This window comes from Schistocerca cancellata, chromosome 9 (genome assembly GCF_023864275.1).
Source record: "Schistocerca cancellata isolate TAMUIC-IGC-003103 chromosome 9, iqSchCanc2.1, whole genome shotgun sequence".
Lineage (NCBI taxonomy): Eukaryota > Metazoa > Arthropoda > Insecta > Orthoptera > Acrididae > Schistocerca > Schistocerca cancellata.
The window spans coordinates 514,543,654-514,561,056 of NC_064634.1; the positions used below are offsets into that span (position 1 = coordinate 514,543,654).

The 17,403-nt window shown below is 39.9% G+C and overlaps 1 protein-coding gene across 1 annotated transcript in view; it reads right to left on the reverse strand.

Moving 5' to 3' along the window:
- Positions 1 to 17,403, reverse strand: part of LOC126100920 (F-box/LRR-repeat protein 7-like) — a 59,080-nt gene that overhangs the window by 21,138 nt on the left and 20,539 nt on the right. The window contains exon 3 of the mRNA XM_049911587.1: positions 8,722 to 9,685. Within this exon, the coding sequence (XP_049767544.1) occupies positions 8,722 to 9,672 (951 nt within the window). The 5' untranslated portion in view covers positions 9,673 to 9,685. The remainder of the gene's footprint in view (positions 1 to 8,721; positions 9,686 to 17,403) is intronic.

A 17,403-nucleotide genomic window follows, 5' to 3' on the forward strand; every position in this document is an offset into this window, starting at 1 on the left:
GAACTTAATTGTTAACTGTATATATGTTTCAAAACTGCACTTGTAAAAAATCGTTAATTTCAGAAATTTGCATCATCATTGTTGTTGTTGTTGTGGTCTTCAGTCCTGAGACTGGTTTGATGCAGCTCTCCATGCTACTCTATCCTGTGCAAGCTTCTTCATCTCCCAGTACCTACTGCAACCTACATCCTTCTGAATCTGCTTAGTGTATTCATCTCTTGGTCTCCCCCTACGATTTTTACCCTCCACGCTGCCCTCCAATATTAAATTGGTGATCCCTTGATGCCTCAGAACATGTCCTACCAACCGATTCCTTCTTCTGGTCAAGTTGTGCCACAAACTTCTCTTCTTCCCAATCCTATTCAATACTTCCTCATTAGTTATGTGATCTACCCATCTAATCTTCAGCATTCTTCTGTAGCACCACATTTCGAAAGCTTCTATTCTCTTCTTGTCCAAACTATTTACCGTCCATGTTTCACTTCCATACATGGCTACACTCCATACAAATACTTTCAGAAATGACTTCCTGACACTTAAATCTATACTCGATGTTATCAAATTTCTCTTCTTCAGAAACGCTTTCCTTGCCATTGCCAATCTACATTTTATATCCTCTCTACTTCGACCATCATCAGTTATTTTGCTCCCCAAATAGCAAAACTCCTTTACTACTTTTAAGTGTCTCATTTCCTAATCTAATTCCCTCAGCATCACCCGACTTAATTCGACTACATTCCATTATCCTTGTTTTGCTTTTGTTGATGTTCATCGTATATCCTCCCTTCAAGACACCATCCATTCCGTTCAACTGCTCTTCCAAGTCCTTTGCTGTCTCTGACAGAATTACAATGTCATTGGCGAACCTCAAAGTTTTTATTTCTTCTCCATGGATTTTAATACCTACTCCAAATTTTTCTTTTGTTTCCTTTACTGCTTGCTCAATATACAGATTGAATAACATCGGGGAGAGGCTACAACCCTGTCTCACTCCCTTCCCAACCACTGCTTCCCTTTCATGTCCCTCGACTCTTATAACTGCCGTCTGGTTTCTGTACAAATTGTAAATAGCCTTTCACTCCCTGTATTTTACACCTGCCACCTTTAGAATTTGAAAGAGAGTATTCAAATCAACATTGTCAAAAGCTTTCTCTAAGTCTACAAATGCTAGAAACGTAGGTTTGCCTTTCCTTAATCTTTCTTCTAAGATAAGTCGTATGGTCAGTATTGCCTCACGTGTTCCAGTATTTCTACGGAATCCAAACTGATCTTCCCCGAGGTCGGTTTCTACTAGTTTTTCCATTCGTCTGTAAAGAATTCGTGTTAGTATTTTGCAGCTGTGGCTTATTAAACTGATTGCTCGGTAATTTTCACATCTGTCAACACCTGCTTTCTTTGGGATTGGAATGATTATATTCTTCTTGAAGTCTGAGGGTATTTCGCCTGTTTCATACATCTTGCTCACCAGATGGTAGAGTTTTGTCAGGACTGGCTCTCCCAAGGCCGTCAGTAGTTCCAATGGAATGTTGTCAACTCCCGGGGCCTTGTTTCGACTCAGGTCTTTCAGTGCTCTGTCAAACTCTTCACACAGTATCGTATCTCCCATTTCATCTTCATCTACAACCTCTTCCATTTCCATAATACTGTCCTCAAGTACATCACCCTTGTACAGACGCTCTATATACTCCTTCCACCTTTCTGCTTTCTCTTCTTTGCTTAGAACTGGGCTTCCATCTGAACTCTTGATGTTCATACAAGTGGTTCTCTTATCTCCAAAGGTCTCTTTAATTTTCCTGTAGGCAGTATCTATCTTACCCCTAGTGAGATAAGCCTCTACATCCTTACATTTGTCCTCTAGCCATCTCTGCTTAGCCATTTTGCACTTCCTGTCGATCTCATTTCTGAGACGTTTGTATTCCATTTTTCCTGCTTCATTTACTGAATTTTTATATTTTCTCCTTTCATCAATTAAATTCAATATTTCTTCTGTTACCCAAGGATTTCTACTAGCCCTTGTCTTTTTACCTACTTGATCCTCTACTGCCTTCACTACTTCATCCATCAAAGCTACCCATTCTTCTTCTACTGTATTTCTTTCCCCCGTTCCTGTCAATTGTTCCCTTATGCTCTTCCTGAAACTCTGTACAACCTCTTGTTCTTTCAGTTTATCCAGGCCCCATCTCCCTGAATTCCCACCTTTTTGCAGTTTCTTCAGTTTTAATCTACAGGTCATAACCAATAGATTGTGGTCAAAGTCCACATCTGCCCCTGGAAATGTCTTACAATTTAAAACCTTATCATTGTACTCATTTTAATTTCTACTAAAACTCTGCAATGACAGTTTTTGCTGCATTAACTTGTTGCAACTGTAACATCAAACATGAAATAACATAATAATGTCAAAGAACATAATTGTTAAAAGATGTGTAACTACACCTTGTCCAAAGCCAAGTGTATGCGGTTGAAGTACTGTCTGGTGCGTTCCAGTTCTTGGGAAGTTGTGACAGTCAGTTGTATACACGTGTGTAATAAAGAAGTGTTGTCAATGGATTAATTGGTGTACAGCTGGTAGTGACCAAAGACTTTCTGCAGCTGCTGCGTTAGATTTGGTGAATGGAGCTCGTGTGAGAAGTTACATTAGATTTGACATTGGAGCTGGGCTTCTGGCCCTGGATAGGATTCGTTTTAACCTGATATTCTGTTATTTGTTTTGGAGGCTTTTGCAAAAGTTAGAAGAAAGTAGTTGGAGGTGGTGTACTGACGAGTGTTAGCAATATATGGTTTTCAGTCCAATGATGAGACCAAAGCAGTGATGAAAATAAGTGAAGGTCTGATTATACATGTTTGCTTAACTAATCAATGGTGTAAGATATCACATAGTTAGGCTCATAACCACACATCATTATAAGCACATGGACTCCATCTATGAGCACAAGTGCTAGGAGATAGGAAAGGTATGTCCGAACATTGTTTAAATAACCTCTCCAACATGTTGAGAATAATTTATCTCAACTTGCATAGTAGGGTTAAACACACACACACACACACACACACACACAAAGCGGTGAACAAGAATAAACCTGTTGCAACCAAGTTAACCGATTTTGATGAAACTTATCACACAGTAAGAACGTGGTCCGAGAGTGAAAAAAATTGTATTGCAGTACAATAAAACAACAAACATTTTCTTAGGATGTGAGGAAATTTGTGTCATGATAGCACTTACACTAGCTTCCACATATATGTATAAAATCATCGTTCAACGATCTGACCCAACAGTTCACAAAATGGCTGTCATAGCTGTAATAGACAGTTCCAAATACTGAACAGGTAAAAACAAGTCACATTCAGCGACTTGTGAGTCACAATGGAGACATAAAACTTAGCAGTTTAAAACTGTGTGCCAGACCGAGACTCGAACTCGGGACCCTTGTCTTCCACGGGCAAGTACTGTTCGGATGGGGCGTGAGTCGTGCTTGGGTAGCTCAGATGGTAGAGCACTTGCCCACGAAAGGCAAAGGTCCTGAGTTCGAGTCTCGGTCCGGCACACAGTTTTAATCTGCCAGGAAAGTTTCATATCAGCGCACACTCCGCTGCAGAGTGAAAATCTCATTCTGGAATGGAGACATACTTTATAATGTACTGCCAGGTGTTAGAACAGAAATGGGAGTCCAGCTTCCAATTGAGAAATGTTTTTACAATTTAACTGAATATATTCACTCATAATAATGCTAATCCTGTGAGAAATATGCTAACCCTATTAATACGATGAAAGTACATATCCACCTAACGTTATTTAATATGTACATTGAGTAAGCAGTAAAAGGAACCAAAGAAAAATCTGGAAGTAAATTACAGAAAGAGTAGCTGAATGGAATAGACAGTAGCTTGAAAGAGGTTACAACTCATGCACAGATAAAGAGGATTGTACAAGATACACTAATGGGGAAACTGCATCAAACCTGTGTCTGGACTGAAGTCAACTATGTCTATTGCGAAACTTCCTGGCGGATTAAAACTGTGTGCCGGACCAAGACTCGAACTCAGACCTTTGCCTTTCGCAGGCAAGTGCTCTACCATCTGAGCTACCCAAGCATGACTCATGCCCTGTCTTTGTAGCTTTAGTTCTGCCAGTACCTCGTCTCCTACCTTCCAAACTTCTGATTATGACGTCTATTGTTTTTACTACATACAACTGCAAAATGATGTTTGTGCAATTGTCTTTCTGTTCAGTCTATTCCAGATACATTTTATATACAGTACTTCAATAAAATGAAAGGAGAAGTATAGAGCGAATTTCAAAAAAAGGTAATGGAATATAGTCATATTAAATAAGGAAATGATGAGGGAATTAGATTAGGAAATGAGATACTAAAAGTAGTAGATGAGTTTTACAATTTGTCAGAAAACTGACTGATAACACCCAAAGTACAGAGAATATAAAGTTTTTATGGAGTGCAGCTTGTACATGGTGATAAGCAGTTCAGGCAAGAAGAAAAAAGAAACTTTTCATACCTAATGCAACATAAGAATGTTGAAGATTAGATGGACCGACCAAATAAATACTGAGGAAATGATGAATCAAACTGGGGAAAAAAGAAATTTATGACACATAGTGACTAAAAGGGGATTAGTTAATAGGACATATTTTGAAGCATCAAGGACTCATCAACTTGGTAACTGAGGGAAGTGTGGAGGGTAAAAACAGAAGACGCAGACCAAGGCTTGAATACAATAAGCAGGTTCAAATGGAAGTAGGGTGCAATAGTTACTCACAGATAAAGAGGATTGCACATGATAGACTAGTGTGGGGAACTGCATCAAATCACAGCCCGGACTGAAGAGGACATCCATTGATCTTACTAAATATGATTGAAAAAAAAAAAAAGTTTATGTGACTCTCTTTCTGTTCAGTCTATTCAAAATACATTTTATATGCAGCAATTCAATTAAGTGAAAGAAGTATGAAGTTTACGTTTCACAATAATGGAAAGTCCAGGGTGGAAAAATATGTAAAATAATGGAAAGGCAACCACTCACATATAGCACACTGATTCGTGGAGCACAGAAACACATAACAGAGAGCAGTATTCACCACATCACAGAGAACAGTATTATACTAGTTTTCGAGATTCTGTTATTTTTCTAGTAAAAGTACACACGTTCACACATACAATCACACAGCTGTTGCGGCAAGACTGATTGTCAACTGTCAGTTACTGAGAGCACTTGCCCAGGCAGATGGTAGTGGGACACGGGGAGGGGGAAGCACACACAAGGCAGGAGAGGTTGGGGTTGGGGGGGGGAGGTGGAGTGGGATGGTGTGAGACAGATGATTCTGTGGCTGCACAGTGAGATGAAAGGAGATATGAGAGATACAGAGAGTGTGGAGAAAGTGGAGGGGGGGGGGGGATGAAGAGGAAACTGGAAATGAAATTGGAGACAGCGAGGGGAGGGAGAAAGGGAAAGGGGTGAAAAAAAGAGAGGGACGGAGGGAGGGAGAAAAGGAGAGCATCCCTGTTATTTTTGCTCCCAATCCTGTAACTAGTGGGTCATTCCCTTGTGGTCAGCCATGGGGAAAGGCTTGCCCTGTACACCCACTCACCACTATCTACCACAGTCCAGTCACAAGCACCTCCTAGCTAATAAATTGGAGGGCCACATGTGAAAGCAGTCATTTTATGTATAACTGATGCTACAGTTACTGTACAGCATTCTATAAAAACAAGACATATCTACTAGCATAAATGGCCACTGCCAGTCTACAGCAAACCACAAACAACCATCCAGTTCCCTAACATGCCGTGCACAGAAATACTAATGACTTCAACAACTGCTTCATTGCATTTGGATACCGTATTTACTCGAATCTAAGCCGCACTTTTTTTCCGGTTTTTGTAATCCAAAAAACCGCCTGTGACTTAGAATCGAGTGCAAAGTAAGCGGAAGTTCTGAAAAATGTTGGTAGGTGCCGCCACAACTAACTTCTGCCGTCGAATATATGTAGCACTACACAGGCATCCTTTGCAGGCACAAAGATTAATACTGGCGCCAAAACCTCTGCTTCAGTAAATAAATTAAGAAAAAAAAGGTGGAAGACTAGCTTTTTTCTCCGCCCCGAGTTTCGACCACTGCATTTTCATACATTATCCAACGAAGTAAATACAAATTCCGTATTGTTCATCATCGAATGTAGCAGCATTTCAATGTACTACGAAAATCCGACTGGCAAGACTGTTTGGGATGTTTGTTAATATGGTCAACTCTACGATTCTCTTCACCATAAGAATAATACGAATATAAACATTTTGTCATGTATTCTTTTGTGTTTGCTGCTATCTCATTTAAATCCTGTCTGCCTAATAAACTATGAAACTAGAGTGAGAGAACAGCAAATGTGGAAGAATACACATATCATGTCATGTTTATATTCATATTATTCTTATGCCTAATAGTGATACAGTCAGAAATGAAGCACGGCAATTGACTAGATTTTTAAATCTAAGATGACTAATTTCTGTGCAGAATGTAATGTACTAAAGAGGCGTCTGCAAAGATTTTCAAACGGAGAAAAATTTTCACTAAACTCTTGTTCAGAACATCTATCATACGCAATCTATTATTTGGTTCTTGTTGATCATTATCAAAGAAAGCAGCAGTGTGAGTAACAACAAATAGCAGTCTCTAGACATTGTTTCGCTAATAAGACTATTCCTCTTTTTTTTTTAAATTGTAAGCGGCGGTAGCGCACACAAAAGCAAGCCATGCCGCGAGCGGCGACAGGTCGTAAACACTCATTATCGGAATGCAACAAACAATGCATGACACAGTACAGGGCTATTACAAATGATTGAAGCAATTTCATAAATTCACTGTAGCTCCATTCATTGACATATGGTCACGACACACTACAGATACGTAGAAAAACCCATAAAGTTTTGTTCGGCTGAAGCCGCACTTCAGGTTTCTGCCGTCAGAGCGCTCGAGAGCGCAGTGAGACAAAATGGCGACAGGAGCCGAGAAAGCGTATGTCGTGCTTGAAATGCGCTCACATTAGTCAGTCATAACAGTGCAATGACACTTCAGGACGAAGTTCAACAAAGATCTACTAACTGCTAACTCCATTCGGCGATGGTATGCACAGTTTAAAGCTTCTGGATGCCTCTGTAAGGGGAAATCGACGGATAGGCCTGCAGTGAGCGAAGAAACGGTTGAACGCGTGCGTCAAGTTTCACGCGTAGCCCGCGGAAAATTGGCTCATGCCACAACTGGAGACCGACAGTGCCGACTTCATCTTTCAACAGGATGGTGCTCCACCACACTTCCATCATGATGTTCGGCATTTCTTAAACAGGAGATTGGAAAACCGATGGATCAGTCGTGGTGGAGATCATGATCAGCAATTCATGTCATGGCCTCCACACTCTCCCGACTTAACCCCATGCGATTTCTTTCTGTGGGGTTATGTGAAAGATTCAGTGTTTAAGCCTCCTCTACCAAGAAACATGCCAGAACTGCGAGCTCGCATCAACGATGCTTTCGAACTCATTGACGGGGACATGCTGCGCCGAGTGTTGGAGGAACTTGATTATCGGCTTGATGTCTGCCGAATCACTAAAGGGTCACATATCGAACATTTGTGAATCCCTAAAAAAACTTTGAGTTATCGTATGTGTGCGCAAAGCATTGTGAAAATATCTCAAATAATAAAGTTATTGTAGAGCTGTGAAATCGCTTCAATCATTTGTAATAACCCTGTATAGCAATGCATTTTCAGCTTAGAGTGACGTAAACACCTATAACAAAGAGAACGGCACTTATCTGATCAAAGAAAAATAAGCAATCAATTCAAACCAGATGAAGCACGTGAAAAAGGAAGGGTACCCGTATAAATACGGACGGAGCACCTGACGCTTAGCAATGTCTACCTGGTAAAGCTTAACTGCTAAGCTTACGACTCGAACCAAACTACTGTAGCTGTATCGTCATTCATTTGACCTAAATTATGTCTCATATTACAATGGACCAACTTTGTTTTGATTTGGAGATGCGGCCTAAAACTTTTCTCTCCCCTTGAATTTCGAGTCTCAAATTTCAGGTGCGGCTTAGATTCGGAAAAAATTTTTTTTTCCTTGATTTCGAGTCTCATTTTTCAGGTGCGGCTTAGATTCGTGTGCGGCTTAGATTAGAGTAAATACGGTACTCACTTTCAGCACAAGTTTCTCTGAACTATGCAAGTGGGAATTTTCTCTCCAACATATCCTGCACTCTGGGCTGAACCTCCACATCCTCACTTTATCTTTTACCTTCTGTCTTTTATCCACACTACTCCTTCCTCAACCAGACTGCTTACTGCCTTCTGCCACCACCCTTCCTTCCACCCACAATCTATGTGGGCAAGCAGCCGCTAAGTCATCTGATGAAAGGCTTGCCTCATATTATCAGACTACCACCTTCTTGCCTTGTGCATCCCTCCCTACCCTCTTCTCACCACCATCTGCCCAGGTACTGATTTCAGTAATCAACAATCAATAATCATGAAGCATTTACAAAAAAATCTTTCACAATTGCAATACATATGTTAGCCTGGTCTACAGAGGTTGCACAGAAAGATCTTAATAGCAAACACCAAAATGGCAATACGTGCTTTATAAAATGTCCACAGATGACTGTCACAATCAACATCTGCACACAGTAGCAACACATGTAGGAGGTACTCACCTCTCCTGTAATTTGAGAATAGTTGATCTGCAGCTCATTCAGCAGTGGGCAATTGAGACTGATGGCTGCCATTACTTCATCATCCACATAAGTGGCAGTATCTATCACAAGAGTCCTCAGATTTAAGAACCAGCTGGAGGTAAATGCATTTACAAGGACATCACTCCCAAATTTGATGTAATTGTGAAATCTGAGATGTTCCAATTTTTTAAGGGCACTGAAAACAGTTACATCATCCACGACAGTAATATAAAAGCCTGCAATGCCATAAATATCCAGGCTGATTAATGTATCACCACAGAGGCCCAGAAAAGGCAACAATGAGGAACCTTCAGCTGTTTGTAGGGCCAAACCTATATGTGTCAGCTGATGTTTCTTCTTTCTTATAAAATATTCCACTTCCTCTTCTGCAAACGTGATTTCGCCTGTGTCCACTTTCCTCAAGTGTGGACAGTTGTCCCCAATGTGCCTAATTCCTGAATTATCAGCAAAAAATGATCCATTTATAAGTAAAGTCTTTAGATTCGGTAAGTGGGCAATGACCGTCAGCACTTCCTCCACATCCTCGTTAACGCCACATACAGATATATCTGTAATGTCATCACCATTTTTTATTATTGTTGTTAGGAAACTAAGGAAACAGTCTCTTGTCCGCATGAATGCGTGTAGGTGTTTCCCGTCAAACATAGCCTGTCCAGGCCAAGAGGCACTGTTGAGTTCCATACTGACAGATGTGCATTTAGGGAAACATTCAACCAAAGCCTGCACAGAGGTATCTTCTGGTAGATCCACCATTCTGCGATTCCAAAGCTTGCGATCGTATGCGAAGGCGTTCCATCGAGTACACACTTTTGTCACACACACGAGCAAGTCCGTTGTAGGTAAATAATTGAATATATGTAGAAGTATTTCATCTGGAAAATTGTTAATGTGTGCTGTTACATTGCTCATGTTGCAGTTGATGCTGGAACAACAGAGAGTAACACTGTTATTACAAGTAATTTAAAGTTAGAATACAAACTATAACAATCTCATAATAATACTGAACACACAACAATCACAGCTTCTTAATAGTTTAGTTATAAAAAATAATAAAACTGGCCAACTGGAATAAAAATAGAGATGAAATGAAATGTCGTGTGACGAGGGCCTCCCGTCGGGTAGACCGTTCGCCTGGTGCAAGGAATAAGGATTAATAGTACACAAAGCAGAAGACGGCAAGTTTCCAACAGTTTTTCAGAGATGGTCAACCAAAACAAAGATGATAGCATGCACATAGAAAAGTATATGACAAGTAATGAATTTCTAAAGCATTTGATGTACTATATTGAAAATACTATAAAGACTATATTGAAAATACTATTGAAATAGCTATATTAGCAATGGACTGGGAGAAATATTACCCCAAACATCTGATCACGAGACACACAGATGGTAGCGAAAGTCAGAAGTAACACTGTTAGTTAGTTTTGATTCCTTAACTTCTTTTTGGGTCTCTTCTGATTCAGTTTTTGTTGCTACCCCTCCACAGTAAAAGAACTGCTCACAACATTCCAAAAGCCAAAGACTCAACATCTATTGTTTTATGGTTGTTACTTCCAGTACACAGAACATCAATCTAGAACTGCTGAAATATTGGGTATCATAGGTAGTATTTGGTTTAGTTCACCTCAGAATCATGTCTTTGAGTGAAATGGAGAGTAAGAAAAGAATTAAACACAGTCAAATTTCTATGCTATAATAAAAATGACATTTTAAGTAATTGCTGGCATAATGTTTGACAAACAACAAAATAGTTTTTGCAAACGTAAATTGTGTAAAAAATGTTGTGATTATTCTTAAAAAAATGTAAAGCCACCAAGCTGATGATCTAGTTGAACACTGCATTGCTTTATGGTGCACAGTACTATTTGAGGCAGTACAACCTAGCCTTCTTCCAACCCTTGAACTAAATTACCCAGCCAGTTATGGGAGGACCTACAGTTTGACATGGAATCCAAACAGTGGTGCAGTTTGGCATTTTCCACATACAAATGACTGGGAGAGATGAAAGAAGTGATAAATGACAGATAAAGTCCTACAACTGACTGGGGATTGAAACTTAGGCCTTCGGATCTGTAGCATGGCATATCAAAACTGAGCTACCAACCCATAAGTCACACAGATATACTATAAAAACACAAACAGTTTTCACAGACTATAGAGTAATAAACCACAGAATATTTTAGAAGAGACATGAATGTCAAACAATTCAGCAGATGTAACAAAAAATATGTGCAAGAGACCAGTTTTTTCTATTACCCATTGAGAACAATGGTATCAGAGAGCCACTAAATGTTACCTAGAGTGTTGTATAAGAATTCTGTGTGCTACATGTAGTGTTCAGTTTGTATGTAGGTGATTTCATCAAGAAATGAAAGAACCAATCAAATGCTTTAAGTGTTACACCAACATACATCAGCCAATAATCTCATTTTCACTGATGATCTGGTCATTCAAGATTCACACACATATCTATTCATTTCTTCAGTAAGTGCATCTAAATTACGACAGTGAAATATGAACAACAAAATGTCAGAGTGATGTATTTGAAGCAAAATGTACAAGAAAAGGAAAGAATTTACACACTGTTACACTCTACTACGTCACAATTTTTTAACACTATCAGTGACATGTTAACACCAGTACAAGAACGATGCTGAGAACATATTACTAGATAATATTTGAAGATGCATAGATCACCATCAACACCAAGGAATTTTAGAAAATTGTGTCCATGCCCATAAATTTATGTGATAGTGAGACCCAAATAGAAACAAAGAGAGAGGTGTAGAACTGAGGTGACTGAAATGAAATTTATCAGAACAGTTAACAGGCTTATGAGCTGTACCACACTGACAATGGCATAGTCAGAAAATAATTCAAGACCTTTCCAAAAATGATAAAACTGAAGACGACACACAACAACACCAAGGAAAAAGTGGACCAATGGACAGAATCAGTGATAATCAGCAGTATTTCAACAGGGCAGGATATACAGCTACTACTTACATCAACTGTGACCAGACAGTACTGGTTAAAATTAAACTGATCACCCACATATACTGAAAGCCCAGATGGTTACTTTGACAAGGCAACATAAGATTTCCTGCTTATACCTGATACAGCCTAAGGTTGTGTCCTTAGTCCAATAAAACAGTGTCACATGCAGGACACTAAACCATAATCTTTCTGCCTTTTAAAGTGTGTCTAGCATATAAGTTTCACAACAATATATTGCCCTTCACCGGACATCTGACAATAACACAGTTGTTACAATCATATGTCACCATCACGACTGCTTTTCATTCATCTGTTCATGCATCACATTCCATAAATCGCATAGTGAAGGGAGGCTTCAGAGTTGTGGAACAAGTTAAATTCTAATTTAACAAGCAGATGCAACAACACAGAGCAACTTCTGTGCAACATGCTAACAATAAAAATCTGCAAAGTCTCTTGGCTTATCATGTTATGCAAGTTAGTTAAAATAAGCATTCATTTGAGAAAGGTGACCACTGACGGAGAATACACTGGAAGGACTTTGGCACCTGCAAAGTCTGGATGAGTTAATTCTGAGAAGGGGTGTAAAGGAAGGTATTAAGATGCAAATGATATGGACACTACAAGAGGTATTGAAATCACCAGTGTTGTGAAGTGCCACGTTCCCAGCAACTGGATGGTCAAGTTTGTCATTAGCCACAGTATGGCAGCAGTAGTATGAGAAGACAGCTCATTAATAGTCACCCCCACACAGAAAACTGCACAGTCATTACGTAACATGGTTGCTTTCACATGCCATTCCATGTTAGATAGGGCAGAAGTGGAATACCTCCACTTGCCATAATGCTGCTCCTAACATGATTCACACTTTTGTTTCATTTCTGCACTCTGTTGTGTATGTAATGCACATACTACACATATGTAAAATCTACAAATCCTTCATTATCATCTGACACTAAAAACAATGCCTTGTTGCTGTTGCCATCCTTCTCTGCTTTTCCATTTGTACTGCTTGCTTGTAGCTGCTGCAGTTCATTCCAATGAGAACGCTTCTCAACTGGCCCCTCGATTTTTTTATTTTTTCCGGGACTTCTTCTCCAAGACATTATAGTGAATTGGGGGTCCAATTATTTTAGTTTTTTTCTCTGTGCCATGTTAATCAATGTCCTTTTCTCAACAATGTCTTTTAGTATTTGTTCATGACATTTTCTTTGAATACAGAATCTTTTTGTGACTCTTCTCCCTATCCACATCTCTATTGCTTCAATTTTTTTCTTTTGTTGTTTTCCCACAGTCCACCTTCACAACCACAGCTTGAAATCTTCAGGTAGATGTATTGATAAATTTCTTTCTTGTTTCCATATTAATGTGGCTGTTTGTTGGTAAAACACCCTTATTTATGAATGCTTGATTAGTCATACTTCTGTTCCAATATGTTACTGTACTTCCCAAACAGAAAATTCATTTACTTGCATCATCAATATTTTATTTTTGATCTTAAAGTCTCTCATTCCTTGACAGGTCAATTTCTCTATCACCATTATTTTAGCATTTTTTCCAATGCATGGTGCAATGTTATGGCAACCAGTGATAAATGACTTGAAGCGAAAAACAGTCTCGGCTGTGAAACAGGCTTTATTATTCTATATTTTGCCAATAATGCTTGTCTTGTTTAAAGCGTCTAGAGATTGATCTATGAAGGAAATTCAAACTTTTCTTAAAAATGGCATGACCCCATCTTAGGAAAAACATTGGACTACCACAGTAAACACTAAAACCAATTTACTGGCACAAGAGGTGTTAAACACATAGTCTGCCGTCGATGCAAATGTCTTAGAAGGCAAACACTATTGGCAATATTTTAAGAACATTGTGTGGGGCCCTGGTATAAAATAGTCTTGAGTACATGGGAAGTCACATTTAAAATGCACAAAAGACCTCAGTAGGTAGTTGCCCTTGTCAAATTTTTTCACATAGTGCCCTTGCAAAAGGCCTACAGAAATGCATCACAAAATGTAAACATGTCCAGAGGCATTTCTTACATGTTTATGTAGAGCCAATCCCGTTTCTAGTGCCTTTTGGACTGTGCAACCACAACAACACTGCGCGAAGTCTCCTTGACAAACTGAGGTCTTTCATGTATTTTAAACGTGACTTCCCGTGTACTCAGTGCTATTTTATCAGGGCACCATGCAATAACATCTAAAATATTGACAAAGGTGTTTGCCTGCAACGAAATTTGCATGCATGGCAGCCTGTGTATTTAATACCTGTTGTACCAGTAAGTTAGTTTTAGTATTTTCCTTGGTCCAAAGTTTTTACTAAATATGGGTTATGCCATTTTTAAGAAACATTGCTATTTTCATTGAAGGTCAATCTGAAGATGCCTTTAAAAAGGCAAAACACGCCACTGGCACAATATAAAGTAATAAAGCAAAGTGTGATCATTCAGGGTATCCGACAAAATTTATAACATATAGTTCATGTCCATTTCAGAATATGCCGAGACAGTGACATTACCATCAAATCAAATAACTACAATGTATTTGTGTACCATTATTTTTAATCCTTTTTTACCATTTTCATTGTTTGTATTCCACTTTTTATGAATAAATTAAATTAATAAAGAGAGAGGGAGAACAGTCTTTGAGTTACACTAGAAGGACAAAGGAGGACAGGAAGAATTTCTACTTGGTATGATTGATGGCAGTCTGCTCTAAATGTACAACAATGAAAGTTAATTCAGATGAGCACAAAAAAAGCACTTGTAATACCAGGTGATTCAAAATGAAAATCTGGGTTTAAGGCTTTGTAACATTACATTCAACTTATAAATAATACATCAAATGAAAGAGCACTTCGCCGGCCGGAGTGGCTGTGCGGTTCGAGGTGCTCCAGTCTGGAACCAAGCGACTGCTATGGTCGCAGGTTCGAATCCTGCCTCGGGCATGGATGTGTGTGATGTCCTCAGGTTAGTTAGGTTTAATTAGTTCTAAGTTCTAGGTGACTAATGACCTCAGACGTTAAGTCGCATAGTGCTCAGAGTCATTTGAACCATTTTTGAAAGAGCACCTCAAACAGTTTTCTTAGAAGTTTTCAATGTGAACATCATTTGTCACATGGCACACATCAAGTCAACAGGTGAGCTCCTCCCAAACCTTGACCAAAGTGATTGGAATGGCAACAATCCCTTCAATCCCATTTCTTAAGTTGGATAGATTACCTAGTAGCAGAGGCATGTACACATGATCCTTTGTGAACCCCCAAAGATAAAAATCGTATGGCCTCAGATCGGGCATATGTGGGCATCATGCAAAACAAAATGTGTCAAATGGCCCCCTGTGGCCAATCCAACAGTCGGGTACAAAGTTATTACACCAGTCAGATCCTGAGTTATGCCAGTGAGACAGTACACCTTCTTGTTACCAAATAAATTTCTGTGGTTCAACTTCATCCAACTGAGAGTCAGAGTTCTACAGCACCAACATAAGAAACATCAATTACAGTTACTGCACACAGAAAAAGAAAGGTCTATAAACTTTCCATTGGAATGTGGCACAAAAAACAATCAATTAAGGGGAGCTTCATTGCAACTATACCATGTCACGAGGGTTTTCAGATGTGCACGTTACGAGTGTTCACGTTTCCACTCACGAGAAATGTTGATTCATCACTGAAGGCGAAAATCTTCATTGTCATGTAGTAACATTACATTTGCAAAATTGGTATGTAAATCATTGATCCATCCTTACACAACCCCTGCCACCAATCCCTTACCTCATGGCTCATACCCCAGTAATAGACCTAGATACAAGACCTGTCCCATACATCCTCCCATCACCACCTACTCCAGTCTGATAACTAACATCACCTATCCCAGCAAAGGCAGGGCTACCTGTGAAACCAGTCATGTGGTCTACAAGTTAAGCTGCAACCACTGTGCTGCATTCGATGCAGGCATGACAATCAACAAGCTGTCTGTCCGCATGAATGGCCACTGACAAACTGTGGCCAAGAAACAAGTGGACCACCCTGTTGCTGAACACACTGCCGTACATAACATCCCTCATTTCAATGACTGCTTCACAGCCTGTACCATATGGATCCTCCCCACCAACACCAGCTTTCCTGAATTGCACAGGTGGGAACTTTCCCTGGAATACATCCTATGTTCCCGTAACCCTCCTGGCCTCAACCTACATTAGTCACTGTCTTCACCCACCCAGACTCTTCCCTTCTCCCATTCCAGCACCACACAGCTGTCATTCCATCACCACACCTAGTCTTTTTATTTCTCTCCTTTTCCACTACTCCCCCCCCCCCTGCCCTCCATCTGACCTGCAGCACTTCACTGTCCGCCGCCCCCAACATACTATCCCTCCCCCCCTGCCCTGCCCCAGCGCCCTCCTTACCTCCACCCAGTCACCACTCCCATCACGCACTGCTGCTGCTGCTCGCAGTGTGGTTTCAGTTGCCTGAGACTGCAGTTGTGTGTGTGAGTTGCATTGTGTGTGTGTGTGTGTGTGTGTGTGTGTGTGTGTGTGTGTGTGTGTGTGTACGCATGCGCACACATGTGTGTCTTGTGTTGTGGAAGGCCTTAATGGTCAAATGCTGTGAGTCTTTTTGTTGTGCCTATCTGCGACTCAGCTTCTCCGCTATTCTGTGAGAAGCAACTTTCCTTCTCATAATTTTTACATTCCATCCTGGATTTTCCATTGCTTGATTTTTGTATTTTTATAATTGTAAGTTGAATGTAACTAGTGCTATAAAGTCTTAAAACCTCGATATTCATTTTGAAATATCTAGTATTTGAATACAGTACTAGTGGCACGCAGCTCGATAAAGTCACGCCGATTAAACATCTAGGCAGAACACTGTAAAGCAATGTGAAATGGAACAAACACATAAGATTGTAATAGGGAAGGCAAATGGTCGACTTCAGTTTATTGTACAAGTTTTAGGAAAGTTTAGCTCTCTACAATGAAGCCCATAGGCCTATATAGAACTCTTATGCAATTCTTCTCGAGTACTGCCAAATTGTTTGGGATCACCACACGGTTTGACTAAAGGATGACAGCAATGCAATCCAGAAGTGTGCCACTAGATTTGTTATCGGTAGATTTGATCAACACCTGAGAGTTACGGAGGTGTTTCGTGAACTCAAATGGGAACCCCCGGAGAGAAGACGGTATTCTATTTGCGAAACACTATCGAAAAATGTTCAAACAAATTTCGGGCTTGCAGCTGGTCGTCGTTCAATACTTCGCACGATATTTCAACTGGGCACCTGCCAGTCATCTTCAGGTGAGCTGTCGCAGAAAAAATTTACAGAACAAGCATTTCCACCTGACTGCAGAATGGTTCCACTACCACCAACGCACATTTTGCTTAAGGACCACAAAGATAAGAAAAGTTCGAGCTTATACAGATGCATGTATACAGTTGGTAGGAAAGGAAATGACTAGTAGTGGTACATGGTACCCTCAGTCATACACTATGCTGATGTCAGTTACGTTGCCTCGTCAAGACACCTATTCTTATTCTACTCTTTTTCTTAATGCCACTGTACACTCTGCACGCTGGTTTTTATATAGATTAAGAATCAATGTTTTCTCTCTCCAGACCGTTCTAATTTTATTC